The sequence below is a fragment of the Bubalus bubalis genome, chromosome 17 (assembly GCF_019923935.1).
Source record: "Bubalus bubalis isolate 160015118507 breed Murrah chromosome 17, NDDB_SH_1, whole genome shotgun sequence".
NCBI classification, from domain to species: domain Eukaryota; kingdom Metazoa; phylum Chordata; class Mammalia; order Artiodactyla; family Bovidae; genus Bubalus; species Bubalus bubalis.
In genome coordinates, this window is record NC_059173.1 from 18,995,294 (window position 1) to 19,017,470 (window position 22,177).

A 22,177-nucleotide genomic window follows, 5' to 3' on the forward strand; every position below is an offset into this window, starting at 1 on the left:
AAGAATCCAGACCCAGAGCAGAATGCAGAGCCAACCTGCCCACACTCAGAACCCCCAACAATCACATCCCAGCAGCACCCCAAAGAGCTGCGGCCTCAGCCCAGGTTCATTTCCAGCCCTCACCCCCTACAAGGCTGAGAGTCACCCACTCCCAGCTCCCGCCACCAGGCAGCCAGTCTTACTTCTTCACTTTCGGGTACTTCATCTCTGCAATGGCATTCGTGGCTTCCGTCTGCTTCTCCTTCAAGTGCTGAGGCCACATGTTGTCCACCCAGTCCACCAGGTCTACCTGAAATCCAGCCAGGCCACCATCAGCGCTTCCTGGCCCCATGTACCCTTAAGTTGGACCCCATCACTGCCTCAACCCTCCTCCTCCTCATGCTCCCAAATCCCTCCTGCCCTCCCCCGACGGGCAGGTGCAGGCTGGCCTCAGGCAAGGAGAGGAGGGGGAAGGGACTGGGGAGGGGAACCACAGCTGGGGACCTACCACGGTGGGACGCTTGACCAAGTGCTCCAGCTTGGTGTGGCTGAACTCAAGGCTGATGACGTTGTACAGCTTGTCCCGCTGGGCCTCGGGCGTCTCGTAGTACCGTACGAACTGGGACATGCTCATCTCCGTGCCTTTCTGGGTGTTCACGTCCATCACGTCCACCAGCCGTCGGCTACCTGGGGACAGAATCCACAGGCTGGTGGCTCCAGCCAGCTAGAGCTCCAGATCCTACGTGGGAGGCCCCGCAAAACAAAACCTGCCCCTAACCCAGCATCCAGAATATGCCTCATCCTACAACCCTACACCTTGTCTGCTCAATGACGTCTTCCCATCGGTGTTCCTCACTGAATCACTCTCCAATCTTTAAAAGAATCCCTCCTCAATCGATCTGTTTCCCTCCACAACTAACTTACCCCAAAAGCTCGGTTATTGAGCAGCAGAGCTGGGATTTGAAGCCAATTCCATCTAATGCCAGCACCAAGGTTCTTAACCCCCAACCTTGGCCCCTGCCCCCTGCAATACTGAATCTTGATCACATGCTAAGGCTGAAAAATGATCCCCGCCTTCAGAGGCCGGCTCCTCGCCCCATGATCCCAGGAAGCCTTGGAGAAGCGCTTTGGTTTTGAGTCAGGAGTGCAAATCCACCAGGGGGCATCCCTGAACTTTGCAGGAAACTCTGGCCAAGCTCTGGATAGTGCCGGCTCCTTCCTTACCAGGGCTCCTGGAACAGGTGGGCTCTGCTGAGCTTTTCTGGAAAGCCCACCTGGCAGAGAACCTGCCGTTCGAGTGGGGAGGGGAAAAGAACAGCCGCCCCCCCCCACCAAGCTCTCCCCACTTTCTGGCCCGCCTCCAGCCTCCCCCTGCCTCTCCTCCCTCACTTTACTCAGGGTCCCATCCGCAAAGCCCCCTGGGGAAGGGGATTCACTGGGCAGGTAGGTGATGGGACTCACAGCCCTACAGGCTGGAGCAAGTGGCATTAAAGGCCTGGAGCTAGCTCCCCCATCAGTACAATATAGTGGTTATGCTGGGGAACTCCCTGGCAGTCCAGTGGTTAAGAATCCACCTTGCAACTGCAAGGGATGCAGGTTCAATTCCTGGTTGGGGAACTAAGATCCCACATGCCAAGGAGCAACTAAGCCCACAAGGCAACTACTGAGCCCATGGACAACTAGAGAATCTGTGCTGCAAGGAAAGATCCTGCATGATGCAATGAATATCCCCCATTCTGTAACTAAGACATGATGCATTAGAGACTCGATGCATTAAAAAAGATTAAAAATAAATTTTATATATATATGGTAGTTAAGCTTCCCTGGTGGCTCAGATGGTAAATAATCCGCCTGCTATGCAGGAGACTTGGGTTTGATCCCTAATCCTTGGGTTGGGAAGATCCCCTGGAGAAAGGAACAGCTACCCATTCCAATCTCTGGCCTGGAGAAATCTATGGACAGAGAAGCCTGGTAGGCTCCAGGCCATGGGGTCCCAAAGAGTCGGACATGACTGAGTGAGTTTCACTCATTAAGCTAAGACTTTGTGGGTTTGAATCCCAGCTGGCCCTCAGGCCTCTTAGCATCTCAGAGTAGCAGTTTCCCCATCTATAACCTGGTAGCCAGCCTATGGTGTTGTCATATGATTTAAATGAGCTAATGTACATGAAAGACTTCTGAGAAGTGCCTGCAAGTAAGAAGTGTTACCTAATTGGGCAATTGCATTTATAATCACAGGTGGAACCACTATATTTAAAATAGACAACAAGGACCTACTGTGTAGCACAAGAAATTCTGCTCAATATTCTGTAATAACCTAAATGGGAGAAGAATTTGAAGAAGAACAGATGCTTGTGTATGTACAACTGAATCGCTCTGCTGTACACCTGCAGCGAACACAACATTTTAATCAACTACATGTGCTTGCTCAGTCACTACAGGCACGACCGGCTCTTTGTGACCCAATGGACCCATAGCCTTCCAGGACCCTCTGTCCATGGGATGCCATATCTTCCTCCAGGGGGATCTTTCCCACTCAACTACACTCTAATAAAAAATTTAAAAACAATTTTTTTTAATATATATAATTACAGGTAGAGAAAGTGAGGTGGTGGGAAATCAGTCCGTTAAATCTCTGCCAGTCAGTCTAAAAGGATGGCTAATGGAGAGGGGTCATAGGTATGAGGGGTAATGAAAATGTTCTAAAATTGACTGTGGTGATGATTGCACAAACTCTGTGGACAGACGACAAACCATTGAATTGTACACTTTAAATAGGTGAATTGTATGGTATGTGAATTATAACTCAGTAAAGATATTATTAAACAAAAACATTCAGACACTAAATGACCAACAAAGTTGATTTTTCTACAATTATCTGTTTTCTTCCAAAAGTCTTCCATCCACTTAAAACACACATCATAAAAAATACAGAGGGACTTCTCTGGTGGCCCAATAGTTAAGAACCCGCCTGCCAATTGCATGGCACGTGGGTTCAGTCCCTGGTCCAGGAAGATCCCACAGGCCTGGGAACAACTAAGCCCACGGACCATAACTACTGAAGTCCAGGTATTGTAGAGCTGGTGTTCTGCAACAAGGGAAGCCACCACAATGAGAAGCCCCAGCATTGATACTAGAGAAAACCAGGGCACAACAACAAAGACCCAGTGTAGCCAAAAATAAATACATTTTTTTTTTTAAATATAGAGACTTCCCTTGTGGTCCAGTGTTAAGGGCTCTGCTCTTTCCCTGCAGCAGGCCAGGGTTCCATCCCTAGTAGGGGAACTGAGATCCCACAGATGGCAACCAAGGGTTCACACACCAGCACCCAAAGATTCCACGTGCAGCAAGGATGCGTGCTGCAACTAAGATCAGACACAGCCAAATAAATACAGTAATAAATAAACAATAAATAAATATTTTGAAAATAGTGACTAAAGAAATAAACAAATGTTGAGTGTTATTCTTCTTGCTGTCCAGCATTTAACCTATTACTTCACATATAAATGACAGCTGAACTGAAGAAACAACCTGGGGGTATCCGGAGGCAGATAAGAGTAACCCTCTTTGCATTGGGCAAAATGCCCCACACACCCCTCCCTCCCAGCCTAAAAAACATCAAGAAGTATTGAGCAGTCCAGAGCCCCACCTCTACAGACAACCATCACTGAACAAGAAGGATACCCATGGGAAAGGCCTGCTTTTTACGTTTTTGAGCACTAACCAGGCTTTTGAACTGTGGTGCCGGAGAAGACTCTTGAGAGTCCCTTGGACTGCAAGGAGATCAAACCAGGCAATCCTAAAGGAAATCAACCTGACTATTCATTGGAAGGACTGATGCTGAAGCTGAAGCTCTAATACTTTGGCCACCTAAAAAAAGAACTGACTCATTAGAAAAGATCCTGATGCTAGGAGAGATAGATGGCAGGAGAAGAAGGGGACAGCAGTAGACGAGATGGTTGGATGGCATCACCGACTCAATGGACATGAGTTTGAGCAAGCTCCTAGAGACGGTGAAGGACAGGGAAGCCTGGAGTGCTGCAGTCCATGGGATTACAAAGAGTCAGACACGACTGAGTGACTGAACAACAACAAACCAGGCTTCCAGAACCCCCTCTCCCCAACACAATCCCCAGGGCTTCCTGTGCATCCTCACTCCACTCTGATCCTTCCCAGGTGCAGGTCCCCTGTTGACCCACCTCGATCTGCCCCACCCTCAGCGGAAAAGGTAAGTCCGGACTCTAGAGTGGTTAGAACCGCGAGGGGCAGCTGGGGCGGAGGGTCGCCGGAGGGAAGAGGCCCTAGGGTGGGAGGCCAATGGACTGTATCTGGAGCGATTCTAAGAATAGCGTCCTCAGTGTTCAGGGAACGCCGTCCGGCTCCCCCAGGTGTCCTGCAAGCCGCAGCGGGTGGGTGGGAGGAGACGAAGTAGGAATACAGGGAGGAGCAAAGATAGTTCTTCTGGATGCCCAGGCTCTATAAACCCCCAGGGAAACATGGGTGTACCAGTAACCGGATTCAATCCCGCTGCGTTCCAGCCCGCAGGCGGGGATGAGAGATGCAGGAACCTCAGAACACGTCCTGGGGAGGCGAAAGGATACTGAGTGAAGTGACGATAAGCTTAGGAGTCTGACACAGCTGAGATAAGGGCCAGCTCCAAGCAAGCTGCAGAGGAGGGTAAGTTTTTCTCCATAGATGTATTCCAGACAATAAAGGGCAAAAGAAGACTACTGGTGGTCCAATGGAGGAGCCCCAGGGTTCCATTGCATGGGTCGGGGGTGATTCCTGGTTGGGGAACTAAGGTCAGGCAAGCGCTACAGCACCGCTAAAATAAAATAATATAAGATGACGGAGATAGACGTCAATAGATGCTAACAGCAGGAAGAGAGATGGAGGAGAGAGGGAGAAGCAAGAACTAACATGCCCCTCCTGACTGATCTATGAAGCAAAAAAAATGAATGAACTAATTACGAATGAGCGAGACAGGCTCTGAGTCTGATCAAGCATCTATTAATTCGGCCAACTGCCAATTTACAGAAATTCCTCTGTCCGTGGGGATTCTCCAGGCAAGAATACTGGAGTGGGTTGCCATCCCCTCCTCCAGGAGATCTTCCCAATCCAGGGATCGAACCCAGGTCTCCCCGTCCTCTGAGCCACCAGCGAAGCCCAAGAACACTGGAGTGGGTAGCTTATCCCTTCTCCAGAGGTTCTTCCCGACCAGGAATCGAAACGGGGTCTCCTGCATTGCAGGTGGATTCTTTACCAGCTGAGTTACCAGGGACGCCCACAGAAAAGCTACTCCAAGGCTGAGTCCAAGTAATGAAAAATTCTATAGCTCAAACAATCCAACTTCTTCAGATTAGAAAGAGATCGAGGAAGAGCCCAGAGATTATAAAAGAGTTAAAAGATACCTCAACCAATCACAATGCAAAACCCTTATTTACATTCTGACTCATACAACTGTTTAAAAAAGAAAGTAACATTTGTGCCATATAGGAAACAACTGGAAATTTGAACAAAGGATATGGATATTTACTCATTTTAAGGAATTTTAAAAACTTTTAGCTTTTAAAAAACAAACAAAAAAATTCCTTAGTAATTAAGGTTCCTAGTTTTTAAAAGACTAGGTGTGAGAGAGCACTCCGTGGCCCTGCAGACTTGTCTTCTGCTTCAACAGTGTTGGGATGGAAAAAACCCAGGAACACCCCTTCTTCCAGCCTCCCACCACCCTCCAACCTTTTTTCCAGTTACACCTTAGGAACCAGCCACTCAACTACCCCTGATCTCCAGGACCAGCCAACAACATTTTTAAAAAATGGATTATTGAGTATATTTAATTGGGGGGAGGGTGGACTGCATTAGGTGACATGTAGGATCTTAGTTCCCTGACCAGGGATTAAACGTGCACCCCCTGTCGTGGAAGCAAAGTCTTAACGACTGGACCACCAGGGAAGTCCCAGCCAACAGCATTTTTTTTATCTTAGCTCTTTATACCCATCAATCATGAGCTCTCAGATTCGTCAGAATTATTCTACCACAGTGGAGGGTGCTGTCCACCAGCTGGGGAACATGCATCTGCAGGCCTCCTATACCTTCCTCTCTCTGGGATTCTATTTCGACCACAATGATATGCCAGGGCGTGGCTCAGGGGGGCATGGCCCACCTTTCCCAGAATTGGCAGAGAAGCTCAAGGGCACCAAACAGTACTTGAAAATGCAAAACCAGTGGGGTGTCCACATCCTCTTACAGAATGTGCAGAAGCCATCCCAAGAGGAGTGGGGTAAAAGCCAGGATGCTGTGGAAGCTGCCATTCTCCTGGGGAAGAAACAGAGCCATGCCCTTTGGATCTGTGTGCCCTGGGTTCTGGCTTCATAGACACCACCACCTCTGTGACTACCTGCAGAGCCAAATGCCCCTCCTCTAGACCTCAGTTGCCTCATATGTAAAGACAGGAAGAAGTTGATTTTTATATTTTTTTCAGTGCCACAAAATTCTTCCTTCAAACAGATGCTTTGACGAGAGCCAACTACATAAATAAAAACAAGCAGCTCAGGCTGAAGTGGGTAGGGAGAAGGCACTCAGAATTCAGAACTGGATTCCAGGGATTTTCCTTTGAAAACCACTGAGTTAGGTCATTTTTAGGTCCTCTTCCAGGGCTGACACACTGATTTTTAGCCTAGTTTTTTTGTTGGTGGTGCCCATTTTAAATTCTTCTCTTTTATTTTTAATTTTTATTTTTTGGCTATACCGCATAGCATGTGGGATCTTAATTCCCTGACCAGGGATCAAACCCGTGACCCCTACAGTGAAAGGGCAGAATCTTAACCCCCAGACCTCCCGGGAATTCTCTAGTCTAGTTCTTTTTTTTTTTTCTTAATTAAGTTTATTTATTCTTAATTAATGGATAATTGCTTTACAATATTGCATTGGTTTCTGCCATACATCAACATGAATCAACCACAGGTAAACCTATATCCCCTCCCTCTTGAACCTCCCTCCCCATCCTAGCCTAGTTCTTAGATCATATCCCTTAAATGTTAACTGAGGGACTTCCCTGGTGGCCCAGTAGTTAAGAGTCCGCCTTTCTATGTGGAGGATTCGGGTTAGATCCCTGGTCGGGGAACTAAGATCCCACATGTCTTGGGGCAGCTAAGCCCTTCAACCACAACTAGAAAGAACCCCAAGCCTGCAATGGGTGATACGTGCACCACAGCTAAGACCTGACACAGCCAAAAATAAATTAAAAAAAAATTTTTTTAATGTGAACTAAGGGGAGTAGGAGGAAGAGGGAAGAGATGGAGAGGCTTGCCCGAGGGGTCACTGGGGACACTTGAGGCCTGCCAGTCCCTTCCAGTCTGAGCTGGGAGATTAAGCGCCTGGACTCCGTCTTCTCAGGTTCCCAGGCTGGTCTGCCACTGGTGGCAAAGGGGAGCTGGACCTAAGTGCCAGGTCTCCGAGCTGGAAGCTGAGCCCTGGGGAGGAGGCAAGTGGCACAGCTCAGTGCTGAGAAGGGAATGTGGCAGTCCAAGCTCTGCGGAGCACCCCGCGGGAGCGGGTAACAGGGACAAGGTGCCTTTTGGAGCCTGCAAGGGATCCACAGCACTAGAACCCAGGCCCCTGAGGCCAAGGGGTTACAGGAGAAATTTTCCATGTCGGCATGGTGCTGGAGTTCCTAAGTAGGCCAACAGCTCAGCAACCCCTCTGCTTCTCTCTCTCCTTGCTCCCTCCTCCCTCCTCCTCCCTCCCAGTCTCACTGGTTCTCTGAGATTACAGGCTTCACCCACATCCAACAAATTCCAGCTGCAGAAATTAATCCGTGGCCCTATGGCCCTTGCTATGAAGGCTCCATCAGTCAGTTCCAAGAGCCATGGGCTCGGAGCTGGGAGTAAGCTGTGGAAAGTCACCTTGAAGGCTAATGTAAAGCAGGCACGGGCACTGACCCCAACTCCCCCTGAGCCCACTCTTCAGAGAGTACATGCAAGTGTCTTGCATCATAGTTCTGGAACCTTCTCTATCATCCTCAAGTTTCTGGTTTGTTATTCTGCTCCTTGGGAGTATTCCCTCATCCATCTCACAAGGCAGTGTTTATTAGCAAGAGCACCAGTCATTGTTCAAATCCTGCTCCTCTGTTTCCCAGCAGTGAGGCCTTAAGTAAATCCCTGACCCTCTCTGGCTTCAGTTGCCTCACCTGCAAAGTGGGATAATAGGACCTACCTAGTGGCCCAACAAAATTACTGGAAGCACTTTTTAAGCCTAAAAGCAGGGGTTCTAGTAAGGATGCTGTCCCAAATTGAAGATGCAAGGGTACAGGAAAGAGAGAGCCCAGGGCTGAATCATTGCACAACTTGGGAAACCGGATCAGTTTTCCTCTTTGTGAAATAAGAGGATGCTCTCAAAGGTCCACAGGCTTTCCCTAAGCACCAATATCTTCTGACTTCCTCACCTTTGCACCTTTTAAGATGATTCCCAAGACAGATCCCGTGCCAGCTTGTCTTCTGTGCCCTGGGCCCAGGACTCTGAGCCTTGGGACTTTGCTGGTGGTCCAGTGGCTAAGACTCTACGATTCCAACACAGGGGGCCCAGTTTCCATCCTTGGTCAGGGAACTAGATCCTACATGCCACAACTAAGACTCGGAGCAGCCAAATAAATAAAAATAAGTATTTTTTAAAAACACTCTGACCCTCAGAGAGAGGGGCATAAGAAGATACCAAACAGACTAACAAACCAGAGTTGAAACCAATCAGGCAAGAAAATCCAAAAGACACCCAGCCAACAACAACAAAGAATTCAGGATGAGAAGACACCGAGTACCATGCAGAAATTAACAGGACAGCTCTGCGGTCAGACAAATATGGGCACAAAGCTCAGCTCTTCCACACTCCAGCTATTTGACTGTGGACAAGTCACTCTGAGCCTCAGTTTTGCCATCTATAAAATGGGGGTAGTAATAAATAGGATTTCGTGTGATCAGACAAAAAGCTATAGTAAAGATCCTTGGCTTATAACAAAGTCTCAGTGAACAACAGTTAATGCAGACAGTGAGCAGAAGCAAACACAGTTTCCCTAGGCCCCTAGCAGCATCAAGAGTTTGATTTTAGGGACGTCCCCTGGCTATCCAGTGGTTGGGACTCTGTGCTTCCACTGCAGGGGGCCTGGGTTTGATCCCCAGGTGGGGAACTAAGACCCCACATGCCATGCAGTGGAGCCAAAAAAAAAATGATTTTGATTTTAGGGGAAATGGAAACAGAACAAATCAATGAGGTGGGTGTTTCTCTTGGAAAGAAAACATACCTGAGAACATAACTGAACCCCTCTGGAACCCTCCTCACTTGGGATCCTCAGCACTCCTGGCCTCATGCACCCTCCCCGCTCCTGGCACTTCTATCTGTCCTGCCAGCCCTACCTGTCTGTCCAGCCTTAATGTCACTCCTGAGCTCGAATTCAATGTGGCCAGAACTGAACTCATCTACACCCTAACCTGAATCAATGTTTCCTCTTGGGTTCTGTTACAACCATCATTTCCCAATTGCTGACATTCAAACCTACATTTGAATCTGATGTGCCATCTGCTTGGGCAACTTGCAAGTAACTTCTCTCCAGGTTTCAGTTTTTCCCTCCTGTGAAATGGGAAAGCAAGACTACAAGAATTCTAAAAAGTCGTCCAGGATTTTAAATATTTTCAATTTTTATTTTACTGTTATTATTTATTTATTTATTTATTTTTTGACCACACCACACAGCCTGTAGGGTCTTAGTTCCCTGACAAGGAATTGAACACGGGTCCCAGGCAGTGGAAGCAAGGAGTCCTAACCACTGGACCACCAGGGAAATCCCTAAAGTCTATGCTTTTAAACCAACTTTAAAAAGGTCTACACATACCCTAGATCCTGTGCTTTGCAACAAGAGAAGCCACCGAATGAAAATCTCAAGAACCAAAACTAGAGAACAGTCCCTGCTCACCACAAGTAGAGAAAGTCTGTGCACAGCAATGAAGACCCAGTACAGCGAAAAATAAATAAATTAAATAAAATAAATAATAAACAAAAAAAATTTTTAACTTCTAGGAAAGGTGGAGGGATAAATTAGGAGTATTCGATTAATAAACTACTATACATAAAATAGTAAGCAAAAAGGATTTACTGCATAACAGAGAAAACTATATCCAATATCTTCTAATAACCTATAAATGGAAAATAATGTGAAAAGATATGTATATGAAACACTTTGCTATATACATGAAACTAATACAATATTTTAAGTCAACTTTACTTCAAGTTAAAAAATTAATGATTAGTTGGGAATTTCCTGGCAGTCCAGCAGTTAGGACTCGGTGCTTCCACTACAAGGGCACAGAGTCCATCCCAGATAGGGGAAGTGAGATCCAGCATGCTGCACACACACACACACACACACACAGACACACGCACACACACACACACACACACACACACAATAAAAATAAGGTCTGAGGACAAATCAGCCACCTTTGATTTCTAGAGTAAAAATGTAGTCTCCCTAAACACAGCCAGTCGAGGGTAGAGCTGGGGCCAGACACAACAAAGACATCCAGTAAATTTGTGAGTGAAGAAGGAGTGGAGGAGGGTGAGGGTAGAGTAGGAAGTCATAAAGCAAAAGCATGAGCTTGGGGTACCTCCCTGAAGGTCTCCCCACTCCCAATGCAGGGGGCCCGCCCAGGTTCCATTCCTTGTCAAGGAACTAGATCCCACCCACTGCAACTAAGACCTGGCACAGCCAAATGAATAAATATTTTTTAAAAAGCATGAGTTTGAGAAATACCCTGGACTGGGTTCGGATCCTGTCTCCACTGCCCACTAGCTGTGAGACTCGGATCCCCCACCCAGAAAAGTGAACAACAGCGCTTAATTTCCGATTATTAGTGAGGACAAAATGAGGTCGCATGGTAAACATACAGTAAAAGATAGGTGCTGCTGCTGCTAAGTCACTTCAGTAGTGTCTGACCCTGTGCGACCCCATAGACAGCAGCCCACCAGGCTCCTCTGTATTACTCTAATGGTATGAACAAATAAATACTGAATGAAATGATCTGTCATGAGATTTTTTTTAAGAAAAACGGCCAAAGAAAGCATTGGTTGGCTTGGGTACCCTCATTAGAGAGAAATACAATGAAGAGACAATACGCAAATCTCCCCATAGCCAGGGGCCCTCCTATCTTTGGTGATGTAAGTCCAGACAAGGTGTGGAGACCCTGCACTTTCTGGGTACATGTTCTCAAGGGGTTTAAAGCATCTTCAGAGACAACAAGAGAAATCTCTTCCCCACTCTCCCTATCCCCCCAACTCCTAAACCATAGATGTGAAAATACCCCAGTCTTCTTACATGAACTATTCAGAACAGCGATCCTGGGAGTGGGGGACACAGATTAGAGCATCAAATAGATTTAGACAAATGCAGTCACCTGTTTCCCAACAAAGTAACCTGATTCAGTGCCATGGAGAAAAGAGTGATTTTTCAATAATGATACTGGATCAACTGGATATCTATATTCAGTTCAGTTCAGTCGCTCAGTCGTGTCCGATTCTTTGCGACCCCATGAACTGCAGCACTCCAAGCCTCCCTGTCCATCACCAACTCCCGGAGTCCACCCAAACCCATGTCCATTGAATCGGTGATGCCATCCAACCATCTCATCCTCTGTCGTCCCCTTCTCCTCCTGCCCTCAATCTTTCCCAACATCAGGGTCTTTTCAAATGAGTCAGCTCTTCGCATCAGGTGGCCAAAGGATTGGAGTTTCAGTTTCAACATATCGGGGGGAAAAAAAGATCTTGACCCCATCTCATACCAAACACAAAAATCAACTCCAGATGGACTACATGTAAGAGTTGAAACAATAAAACTTTTGGAGAAAAACATATGAATATCTTCGGGACCTTACACTATGCAAAATTTTCTTAATTTGAAAAGACACAATGTGAACTAATGGACTAGGAAGAGCTAAATGGTCTATGTTAAATTAAAACTGCCTGTTCATTCAAAGACATCTCTTTTTAAAATTTATTCTTAATTGAAGGATAATTGCTTTACAACATTGTGTTGGTTTTTGCCATACATGAGCATGAATCAGCCATAGGTACACATATGTCCCCTCCCTCTAAGACATCTTTAAGAGGACGACAAGGCAACCCACAAAGTAGGAAACTAACTAACATGCAGAATACAGAAAGAACCTTTATATTATCAGCTGAATTGTGTCCCCTAAAATTTATATGTTGAAGTTCTAACCCCCAGTAACTCAATATGTAACCATATTTGGAGATAAAGTCTTTAAAGAGGATATAAAGTTTAAAAATTAGGTCTTTGGTGGTGCTTTAATCACTCAGCCACATCCAACTCTTTGCAACCCATAGACTGTAGCCTGCCATGCTCCTGTTTCCATGGGATTTCCCAGGCAAGAATACTGGAGTGGGTTGCCGTTTCCTTCTCTGGGGGATCTTCCCAACCCAGGGATCGAACCCAGGTCTCCTACAAGCAGGTGGATTTTTTAACCAACTGAGAGGGTGGCCCCTAATCCAATAAGACTGGTGTTCTGATAAGAGGAGGAGATTAGAACACAGACACATACAGAGGGAAGACCATGTGAAGACAGAGGGAGAAGACGGCCATCTAAAAGCCAAGGAGGGAGACCTTCAAAGAAACCAACCCTGCTGACACCTTGACCTTGGACTTCCAACTCCAGAATTACGAGAAAATTAATTTCTGTTGTTTAAGTCACCCATTCTGTGGTACTATGCTATGTTTGGCCATAGTAAACTGATACACCTCACAATCACCAAGAGACAATCTTTATCATAAATAAAATGAAAAGACAACTTACAGACTGGGAGACAATAGTCACAAATGATGCAACCAGCAAGGGCTTAATTTCCAAAATATACAGTTCATACAACTCAGTATCAGAAAAACAAACAACCCGAGCAAAGACCTAAATAGACCTTTCTTCAAAGAAGATGTACAGGTGGCAACAGGCACATGAAAAGATGCTCAATATTGCTAATTATGAGAGAAATTCAAATCAAAACTACAATGAGGTATCACCCCACACCAGTCAGAATGGCCAACACCAAAAAGTCTACAAGTAATAAATGCTAGAGAGGATGTGGAGAAAAGGGAACCCTCCTACACTGTTGGTGGGAATGTAAATTGGTGCAACCACTGTGGAGAATGGTATAGAGTTCCTTAAAAATCAAAAAATAGACTTACCATATGATCCAGCAATCCCACTCCTGGGCATATATCCAGAAAAAAAAAATTCTATTTAGAAAATATACATGCACCCCAATGTTCACAGCAGCACTATTTACAAAAGCTAAGACACAAAAGCAACAGATGAATGGATAAATGTATGGAATATACATATATATATATGCAACAGAATATTACTCAATCATAAAAAAAGAATGAAATACTACCATCTGCAGCAACATGAATGGACCTATTATTATGCTAAATGAAGTAAGTCAGACAAAGACAAATATTATATGATATCACTTACATGTGGAATCTAAAAAAATGATACAAATGAACTTATTTATAAAACAGAAACAGACTCACAGACATAGAAAACAATCTTATGCTTACCAAAGGGTAAGGTGAGGGGAGGGATAAATGAGGAATCTGAGATTAATAGATACACAGTACTATATATAAAATGATAAACAAGCACCCCTATTGTCCAGCACAGGGAACTATATTCAGTAACAGAATCACTTTGCTGCACACATGACAAACACGACATTGTAAATCAACTACACTTGAATTTAACAAAGTATGTTTTTAAATAAGAGATAGTTTACAGTAATGGAAAACAGACTTGATCAATCAGTTCACAAAAGAAGATCTCCAAATAGCCAATACATGTAATGAAATGGAGCTCAGTTTCATGAGTCATCAGAAAAATGCTAACTGAAACACAGTGAAATAGAACGATACTCCCATCAACATGGAGGTGTGACCACAATGAAAACGATGAACACGCCAACTCTTGGTGAGCTTGTGGAGCCAGCAGAACCAGAACAATCCCTCTAGATAATTATTGGACAGTGTTTACTAAAACCGAACATACATGCTAACTCTCTGACCCAAGCAATTCTGCTCTTAAGTATATGCCCAATGGAAATGTACCCATTTGTTCACCAATCATGCCTAGAATGTTCATGGCAGCACCATGCACACAGCCTTAAACTGGCAGTCACCCAAATGCCCACTAACAGAATGAATAAATCAATTGGGAAATAATCACATAAATGGAAAACCATACAGCAATGAAAATAAGCCATCTACAACTGCACACAACACTTTGGGTGAATCCTGTAAACACAAAGTTGAATGAAGGAGGCCAAAATCAAGAGGACAGACACCCTGTATGACTTCACTAACATAAAGTATGAAAACAGGCAAAATTCATCTACACTATTATAAGTCAGGAAAACAGCGGAGGGAAAGCCTGGACTGGAATTCAAGAGGGGTTGATCCCGGGGTTGCATGGCACTAGTGGTAAAGAACCCACCTGCCAATGCAGGAGATGTAAGAGATGCGAGTTCGATCCCTGGGTCAGGAAGATCCCCTGGAGGAAGGCACAGCAACCTACTCTTGCCTGGAGAATCCCATGGACAGAGGAACCTGGTGGGCTACAGTCCATAAGGCACACAGAGTCAGACACGAATGAAACGACTTCGCAGGCAGGCAGGTTCAATTGTTAACGTCACACACATTTAAACTACTGTGGACTTCTCTGTATGTGTATTAGACTTCAATAAAAAGCCTCTATTTTAAGCATACACTGCCAAAGAAATGAAAAGCGCCACTCTTTATTTCTGTTCTTTAGAGGTGAGGAACTGTAAACAGAGGCTAAGTGTCTGTCTTCCCAGTGGGCAGATAAACAGGGCTGAGGGGAAAAAAAGCCCAATCTCAGGAGATAGAGAAGAGTCTGGAGCCCCAAGTTGTGAACTGAGAGCTGGTCATGCACCAACCCGCTTCTCCCAAGAGACAGGGCCTGGGGAGGGGGCAAGTGACTGGAAGATAGGCTGAGATAGCCTAGTAACTCAAAAGGGATGATCCAGCCAACGCTATACTCTGCCCTCCATAGCAGAACTCCCAGTTGTGGGAATTCCCTGGCGGTCTAGTGGTTAGGACTCCACGCTCTCACTGCAGAGGACCAGGGTTCAATCTCTGGTTGGGTGACTAATATCCCTCAAGCAACACAACCAAAAACAAACAAACAAAAATCTTCCATTTGTATTAGGGGCCTGGTCATGTCACCAGCAACCCTGGGAAGTCACTCCTTCCCCTCTCAGTTCACATGGTTCTGCTTGGGCGGACCCCACCAGCAGCTCTGGGCGTGGGGCTGTGCTCCCCATTTTTCTTGCCACATGGGGAGAAACTTGCTAGAGAATGAAGCAGAAAGAGGAAACAAAAAAAAGGGAAGCAGAAACGAAAAAATAAGAACCGAGTTCTTGAGATCTTCTTAGAGCATCTAGATCTAGCTATGCCTAAGGTCACATCCTGAACTTATTATGTAAACCACTGAATTCTGTTTTGCTTAGGGCAGATTGAATTACATTTGTCACTTATGTCACTGTGACAAATGTTCCCCATCGCCACTCTCCAGAAGCCTGTGTGCACTCCCAGAGACTAAAATGGGCATTATCATACCCCCTGCCAACTGCCATCACAGGCATCCCTCACAGTATCAGAGCTTCTGGACTTCTACAAAGCACCTTCATATTCTCCAATCCATTCACTCATCACCAGAGACATGGGCTGCAGGTATTCCCCCCCTTCCCCACCCACCTTTTTTTGGCTACATCGTGCAGCATGCAGGATCTTAGTTCCCTGATCAGGGATTGAACTCATGCCTCCTGCACCGAGACCGTGGAATCTTAACCACTGGACGACCAGGGAGGTCCCACTATTCCCACTTTCTTTGGCATCCTAAGCTTCTCAAGAGCTGGGAAGGAAATTGAATCCTGCTCTCACAATGAGAAGAATGAGGCTCAAAGAAAGAAGAGGCAGCCTACATACAACCAGAACTAATAACAAAGCTACAGAGGGCTTCCCGCATAGCTCAGTTGGTAAAGAATCCACCTGCAATGCAGGAGACCCCAGTTCGATTTCTGGGTGGGGAAGATTCCCTTGGAAAAGGGATGGGCTACCCACTCCAGTATTCTTGGGCTTCCCTGGTGGCTCAGACGATAAAGAATCTGCCTGCAATGTGGGAAACCTGGGTTCGATCCCTGGGTTGGGAAGATCCCCTGGAGAAGGGAAAGGCTACCCACTCCAGTATTCTGGCCTGGAGAATTCCATGGACTCCATAGTCCATGGGGTCGCAAAGAGTCGGAAACAACTGAGCGACTTGCACTTTCACGGAGGGCTTGGAAATTTTTCAAAAGGGCGAAGAGCAACATTACTCAAACCGTAATGTTGATGCCTGAACCCCAGATTTGAGAATCTGGTTTTAATCCTTGTCTGTAAAGATAATCTCATCAGATCCACATCCTTCCATTAGAACAATAATAGGGACCATTTATTGAGACCCCCTCACCCTCGCCCCAGTCAATCAGCCAAGCATTCATTCATTTTTCTTATAGGATCCTTATTTGATGCAGATTCTGCTATTAGGTCCATTTCACAGCTGAGGAAAGTGAGGCTTAAGCAGGTGAAGTAGCTTGCCCCAAATGACTCAGTGAAAAAGCAGAGCTGAGCCCCAACAACAAAAGCTGGGGCTGGGCACAGGCATCAGCAAGAGTGACCTATGCTAAGACTCGATTCATGGGGTCCATCGCCCCATCTTCTGCTCACTCCTGGAAGGTTGCCTCCTTCCGCTCTGACATCCACTTCCTTCAGTGTTTCTAGAATCCAGCTTAAAAAAAAAAATCTCTCCTGAGCAAACCCTCATCAATTAACTGAGAACCTTCTGTCAACAGCTCTATCTCCTTATAGCCAACTGGTCCTCTCTTTTTTTTTTTTTTTGGCTGCAGGCATGTTCCCTGATCAGGGATTGAGCCTGCGCCTTCAGTGGAAGGCAAATTCTTAGCCAATGGACCACCAGAGAAGTCCTAGTCTTCTTTCCTGCATTAACACACCTCTGGGTCAAAAACTTAAGCTGGATCATCTGCACAGCCCTTGGTCAGCTGCCTGCATCCTCCACACGGCCACCAGAGTCAGCTTTGATAGAACTTAGATTACATCACTTCACACTCACCAGGATGGCTAGCATAAAAAAGACAAGACAATAACAAGTGTGAGCAAGGAAGGCAAAGAAATTAGAACCCTTGTATGTTGCTAATGGGAATTTAAAATGGCACAGCTGAAAAAAAAAAAAAAGAGGGTGCAGCTACTTTAGAAAACAGTCTGGCAGTTCCTCCAGAGATTAAATGTAGTTACCTCATGACCCAACAATTCCCGTCCTACGGATCTACCCCGAAGAAGTGAAAATGTCTGTTCACACTAACACTTGTACATGAATAGTCATAGTATCATTATTCACAAAAGCCAAGAAGCAGAAACAACCAAAATGTCTATCAACTGACTTATGGGTAAACAAAATGTGGTCTATTCATATAATGGGATGCTACTCATCCATAAAAAGAAGCATAGTACTGAGACATGTTGCTACACGATGAACCTCAAAAACATGAGGCCCAACGAAAGAAGCCACATACAAAGGACCACATATTACGATTCCACTTATACGAAATGTCCAGAATAGACAAACCCACAGAGGCAAAAAAGAGGATTAGTGGTTGTCAGGGGATGGAGGGAAAGGGGAATTGGGAGGTACAGGGTTTACTTTGGGGGTGATGAAAATGTTCTGAAATTAGTGGGTAACGATTGCATAACACTGTAAATATATGAAGAACCACTGTGGAAATCCCTGGCTGTCCAGCAGTTAGGACTTGGCGCTTTCATTGCCGCAGCCAGGGTTCAATCCCTGGTCAGGGAACTAAGATCCCACAAGCCCTGGGATGCAGCAAAAAAAAAAAAACAAGAGAACCACTGAATCGCATGCTTTAAAATGGTTAAATGGTGAATTTTATGGTATATGAAATCTCTCAATTTAAAAAATGTTTTTAATTCCCCCTCCCAAGAAAATAATCAGATCACAAAGCTACCCCCTCATCACACTTTAAAATTCCCCAAGGGCCTCCCCATTATACCAGGAGACAAACCCAGATTCCCCACCAGGGCCTAGAGGGCCTGCTGTGAGCCTGGCCCTGAGACCTCTCCCACCTCTCCTCACCCCTCCCATTCTTCCCCCACCCTCTGCCCTTGTTTATCCCTCCATCTAGAATGTTCTTTCCCACAGTTGGTTTCTCATCAGTCAGGTCTCTGTCCAAATGTCCTCATCGCCTCCACCCAGAGGCCCTCCCTGACTACCTCCATCTAAAATAAACATAGCTCCAACAACCTCCATCCCATTAATGCTGCTTTATTTCTACATAGCCCCATCACCTTCTGAAAAGATATAAAATTTTTTAAATGGTTTACTTCTTCTTTGACTGTCACTCAAACCAAGAGGGCAGGGCTCTTGTCTGTTCTATTCATAGATCTGAATTCGCCTGCCATGTACGAGTTACTTGAGAAACACTTCTGGAAAGAATTGATATATCGAACTACTTCCTGTAAAATGTGAAAGGCCGCCCACTATCTGGTCAAGAGTCTAGGACACTCAGTGATCAGCCAAGCTCTACAGGTGCCCAGGGCCAAGCCCCGCCCTAGACCTGTCTGGAACCCAGAGGAAGTAGGGAACAGTAATCCCTCCCCCTTGGAAGTTCTCAAAGTCTTGCAGGGGTCACATAGCACCCAATGTTTACCCAGCAACCCACAAACAAACACCAGAAGAGATCTAAGATTGCCTTGCTGACACTCAAGCTGGAGGCTGGGGTCCAAATCGGCCTCATAAAACTGCACTGGCAAACACCCTCTAATACAGCTTCTTACGGCTCTGAAATCCAACCTGTTCTCCAGAGTGAGACGGTTGCAGCTCACACCTGCTCCTGCCTCCTCCCATGAGGACTTTCAGAGGCAGTTAAATATCCAAATGGGCAGGTGGTACAGGCCTTGCTCCCCGGGCCCGCCATCCCCAACTGCAGCATCTCCGCCACGCACACAACTTACCCACTAGGAGTTTGACATCTCGGACTGTGAAATCAGGGTCAGGCATCCTGGAAAAAAAGGAACACAGACATTTGGTGGGAAGCCAGAAACAATAGGGTTAGATCTCACAATGGGCACAGGGGAGGCCATTTTTCTAAGAGAGTTCCCTGGTTCTCAGGCTGAGAACCCACAATGAGATAACTCAGCAAAAGGGTAGTGACGAGTTGGTGCCTGGAGGGTCACCCCAGAACTAGGGAGCAGTTTTCTCAACTCAACAGGCAAATCAAACCCCACTCTCCCCGACACCCAAATTCAACACTGCTACAGAGAAGAGGATGGAACTCACTGTCCCCCCGCCCGCTTTTCCCAGGAAGACTGAAGTGTGCTGTCAAGGTAAGCACCAGAGTTGGGCATTCAAATCTCTGCTTTCTTTTAGAGGGGCTAGCTCTCTCTGTGGCTCCACTTTTAGAAAATACTTTCCATAAGGTGTTGTATGGAGGGTGGGAGGAACCTCTTTAAGTTTCAAGGGGGAAAAAAACCACATCACACGGATTGCAAGGATTTGGCATCCCTGGCTACTGTGGCAGTGATGACGTTCACTGTTAATTGACAGTGAAGCCAAAGGTTTCATTTCTATTCGTAGGAATGTGACTCTTGAGCAAATCTGGCAGTAGATGCTTGTGGAAGAAGGCAGGCTGTGACGAGGACACCCTCAACCTCCTCCAACCCCTGCCCCAGGGGCAGAAACCTGTTCTTCCAGGCTTCCTCTGGGATCTCTCCCCCACCTGGAGTTCTGACAGATCTCCAAAGAGAATGTAAACCAAACAAGCCACTATGGGGAGGCAGGTGCTAGGGCACCAGCAGAAAGAGGAGACAGGACCTGGTGTCCTGACATCCCCTCCAAGGACTTCCCCGGCGGTCCAGTGGCTAAGGTATCACACTCCCACTGCAGAGGGCACAGGTTCTATCCCTGCTCGGGGAACTAAGAACCTGCATGCCAAGAGGCAGGGCCAAAAAAAAAAAAAAAAGGAACAGGCCCTCCAAAGAAAAGGACCAGTTTCCCATACAGTGGGAGGTCTGAGTAGAAACAGGCATATAGGCATTCTGCCTCTCTGCCCAAAGGCTGGCTAATCCCTTTGCAGCTTAGGCACTGCCTCAGTTTCCCTTTAGGAAGTCACTGCGTATAAGTGGGATGGATCAGAAGGGAAAGTTCACACGGTTGAAGTACCCTGTGACCTCTCCATCCAAATTCTCTGAGACTCCAGACCCATCGTTAGAGATTTTTTGCCCCCTCTTTCAGGCCTTGAACAAGGAAGTGCAATCCCCAAATAACAAAGAAAAATCCTGCTCAGTGACGAAAGGTAGGGAAAAGAGTGGAAGAAATCCATCCCAACCTATAAACTGTGTGAGGGGAAGAAGCAATTCATTTCAGCAACTTACTTAATTCCCAGGCCATCCTTTTCTCGAAATACCAGGGGAACTCGGAGAGCTTCTCTCTGCACATACTCATAGTTGAAATCTGTTTGGAGATGGGAATTAAATCAGGTTGGTTAAGTCACGAAGGAGGAAATGAACCATGATCCTCCATTGATGGAGGAAGGGGCAGGGGTTATATGAGATGAAGGCACCAGCTCAAAGAGCAAGAGATCCCTAGAAAATGACAAGGAAATGGATGAGGCAAAGCCCAAGAGAAGCTATGCCAACTCTTGGCTCCTCTGCCTACTCAGTCATTCCCTGCATGCCCCACGGGTCAGAACTTGTCAATGAAAGCCCAAGGGCGGCGAGGGTTGGGGAAGGAAACTCAGGAAAGAGCCCCACACAGAAAGAGCCCCAGCTCTCACTGTGAAAGAAGGACGGATGGAGAAAACGCATCCCAGGCTGAGCTCAGAAAGTAAAGGAACTGCAGAACTGAAGAATGCCACCTGGGAGGATCTGAAGCCCCATAGAGGAGGCTGGGAGGAGGGTTCTCATTGTAGCTGAGCATCAGGGAAGATCTTATTGTAATATCCTGCATAGTGAAGGGGAGGGGGGGAAAAGCCGGTTTCCCTGGAAACTGTGTATTTGGTGCCAAAATAACTAGGGAACTGGGCACAGCTTTGTTGTCTTAATAGTGAAATTCTGTTGCAGCCATCACAACACTTGCTTCAGCTGGATAACCCAGAAGGATGCTGCCCAGGTGAAGGCTGTATGAAGGGGACATAGTGAGGCCCAAAGAAAATTCACCACTTAGTTTTCTGTCTGAGGTTGCTTGTCTAGTGGAGATCCCAACATCCTTACGGAATGCCCGGGAGAATGAAGGAAGCCTTAGTTTCCATCCTCCTGAGTTCCAAAAGTAGGGGAGCTCAACCTTATCCATAAATATGGAGATGAGGGAGGCGGAGACAAATACTCACACACCCCCAAGCCCTCAGGTAACTAAAGCAATTCACTAAGACACAAGCCCACCCTGGCCGGTCAGAAGGGAGACAGATAAGATCTCAGGGCACTGAAACCCCTGCCCCAGAGAAACAGTTCACTAGGGCAGCTTGGAGGGTTGCGGGGGCAGGGAGGGCCAAGGCAACTCTGCTCAGAGGACAGAGAACAAAACCAGAGCTGGGGAAAGCCCTGACCTTAGCAGCTCAGATCCCCAGGGGCTCCTAGTGAATGGGGATTCCTAAGGATTTAAAGGCAGAGAAGTTTAAGAAGCTTCTATTTTGAATCCAGGCTAAGGGCTCCTTCTGTTTCTCAGCTCCTCCCTCGAGTTTTGGGGCAAGATCTGAATTAACAACCAACAACCCTAGAGTCCTCTTCTTTGAAAGGAGCCTGGACAGTAGATTTAAGGAATCTCCCTTACTGGAAACCTCCCCCCACTACCACCTTCCTCCCCAGTACACACACACCCAAAGTCCAGCCCCAGGGTCAGCTTCAACTTCCTCAAATAAGCCTGAGAAAACATGAGATCCTGGGCAGAGAATTCCTCACCAATGACCAGGAAAAGTTGCATACTGTTTTCTCCTACAGTGCGCCAAACGACTCAAGAAAAATGGGAAAGGAGAGGAATTAAAATCCCATTTGTGCTAAGGAAAT

At 46.4% G+C, this 22,177-nt stretch overlaps 1 protein-coding gene across 9 annotated transcripts in view; it reads right to left on the minus strand.

The window, feature by feature from the left end:
- Positions 1 to 22,177, minus strand: part of KDM2B (lysine demethylase 2B) — a 119,398-nt gene that overhangs the window by 94,315 nt on the left and 2,906 nt on the right. For all 9 annotated transcript variants that reach the window (XM_045163095.1, XM_045163092.1, XM_045163091.1 and 6 more), the window contains exons 3-6: positions 20,552 to 20,630; positions 19,133 to 19,179; positions 488 to 666; positions 183 to 289 (exon numbers count right to left, since the gene is read on the minus strand). In XM_045163095.1, the coding sequence (XP_045019030.1) occupies positions 183 to 289; positions 488 to 666; positions 19,133 to 19,179; positions 20,552 to 20,630 (412 nt within the window). The remainder of the gene's footprint in view (positions 1 to 182; positions 290 to 487; positions 667 to 19,132; positions 19,180 to 20,551; positions 20,631 to 22,177) is intronic.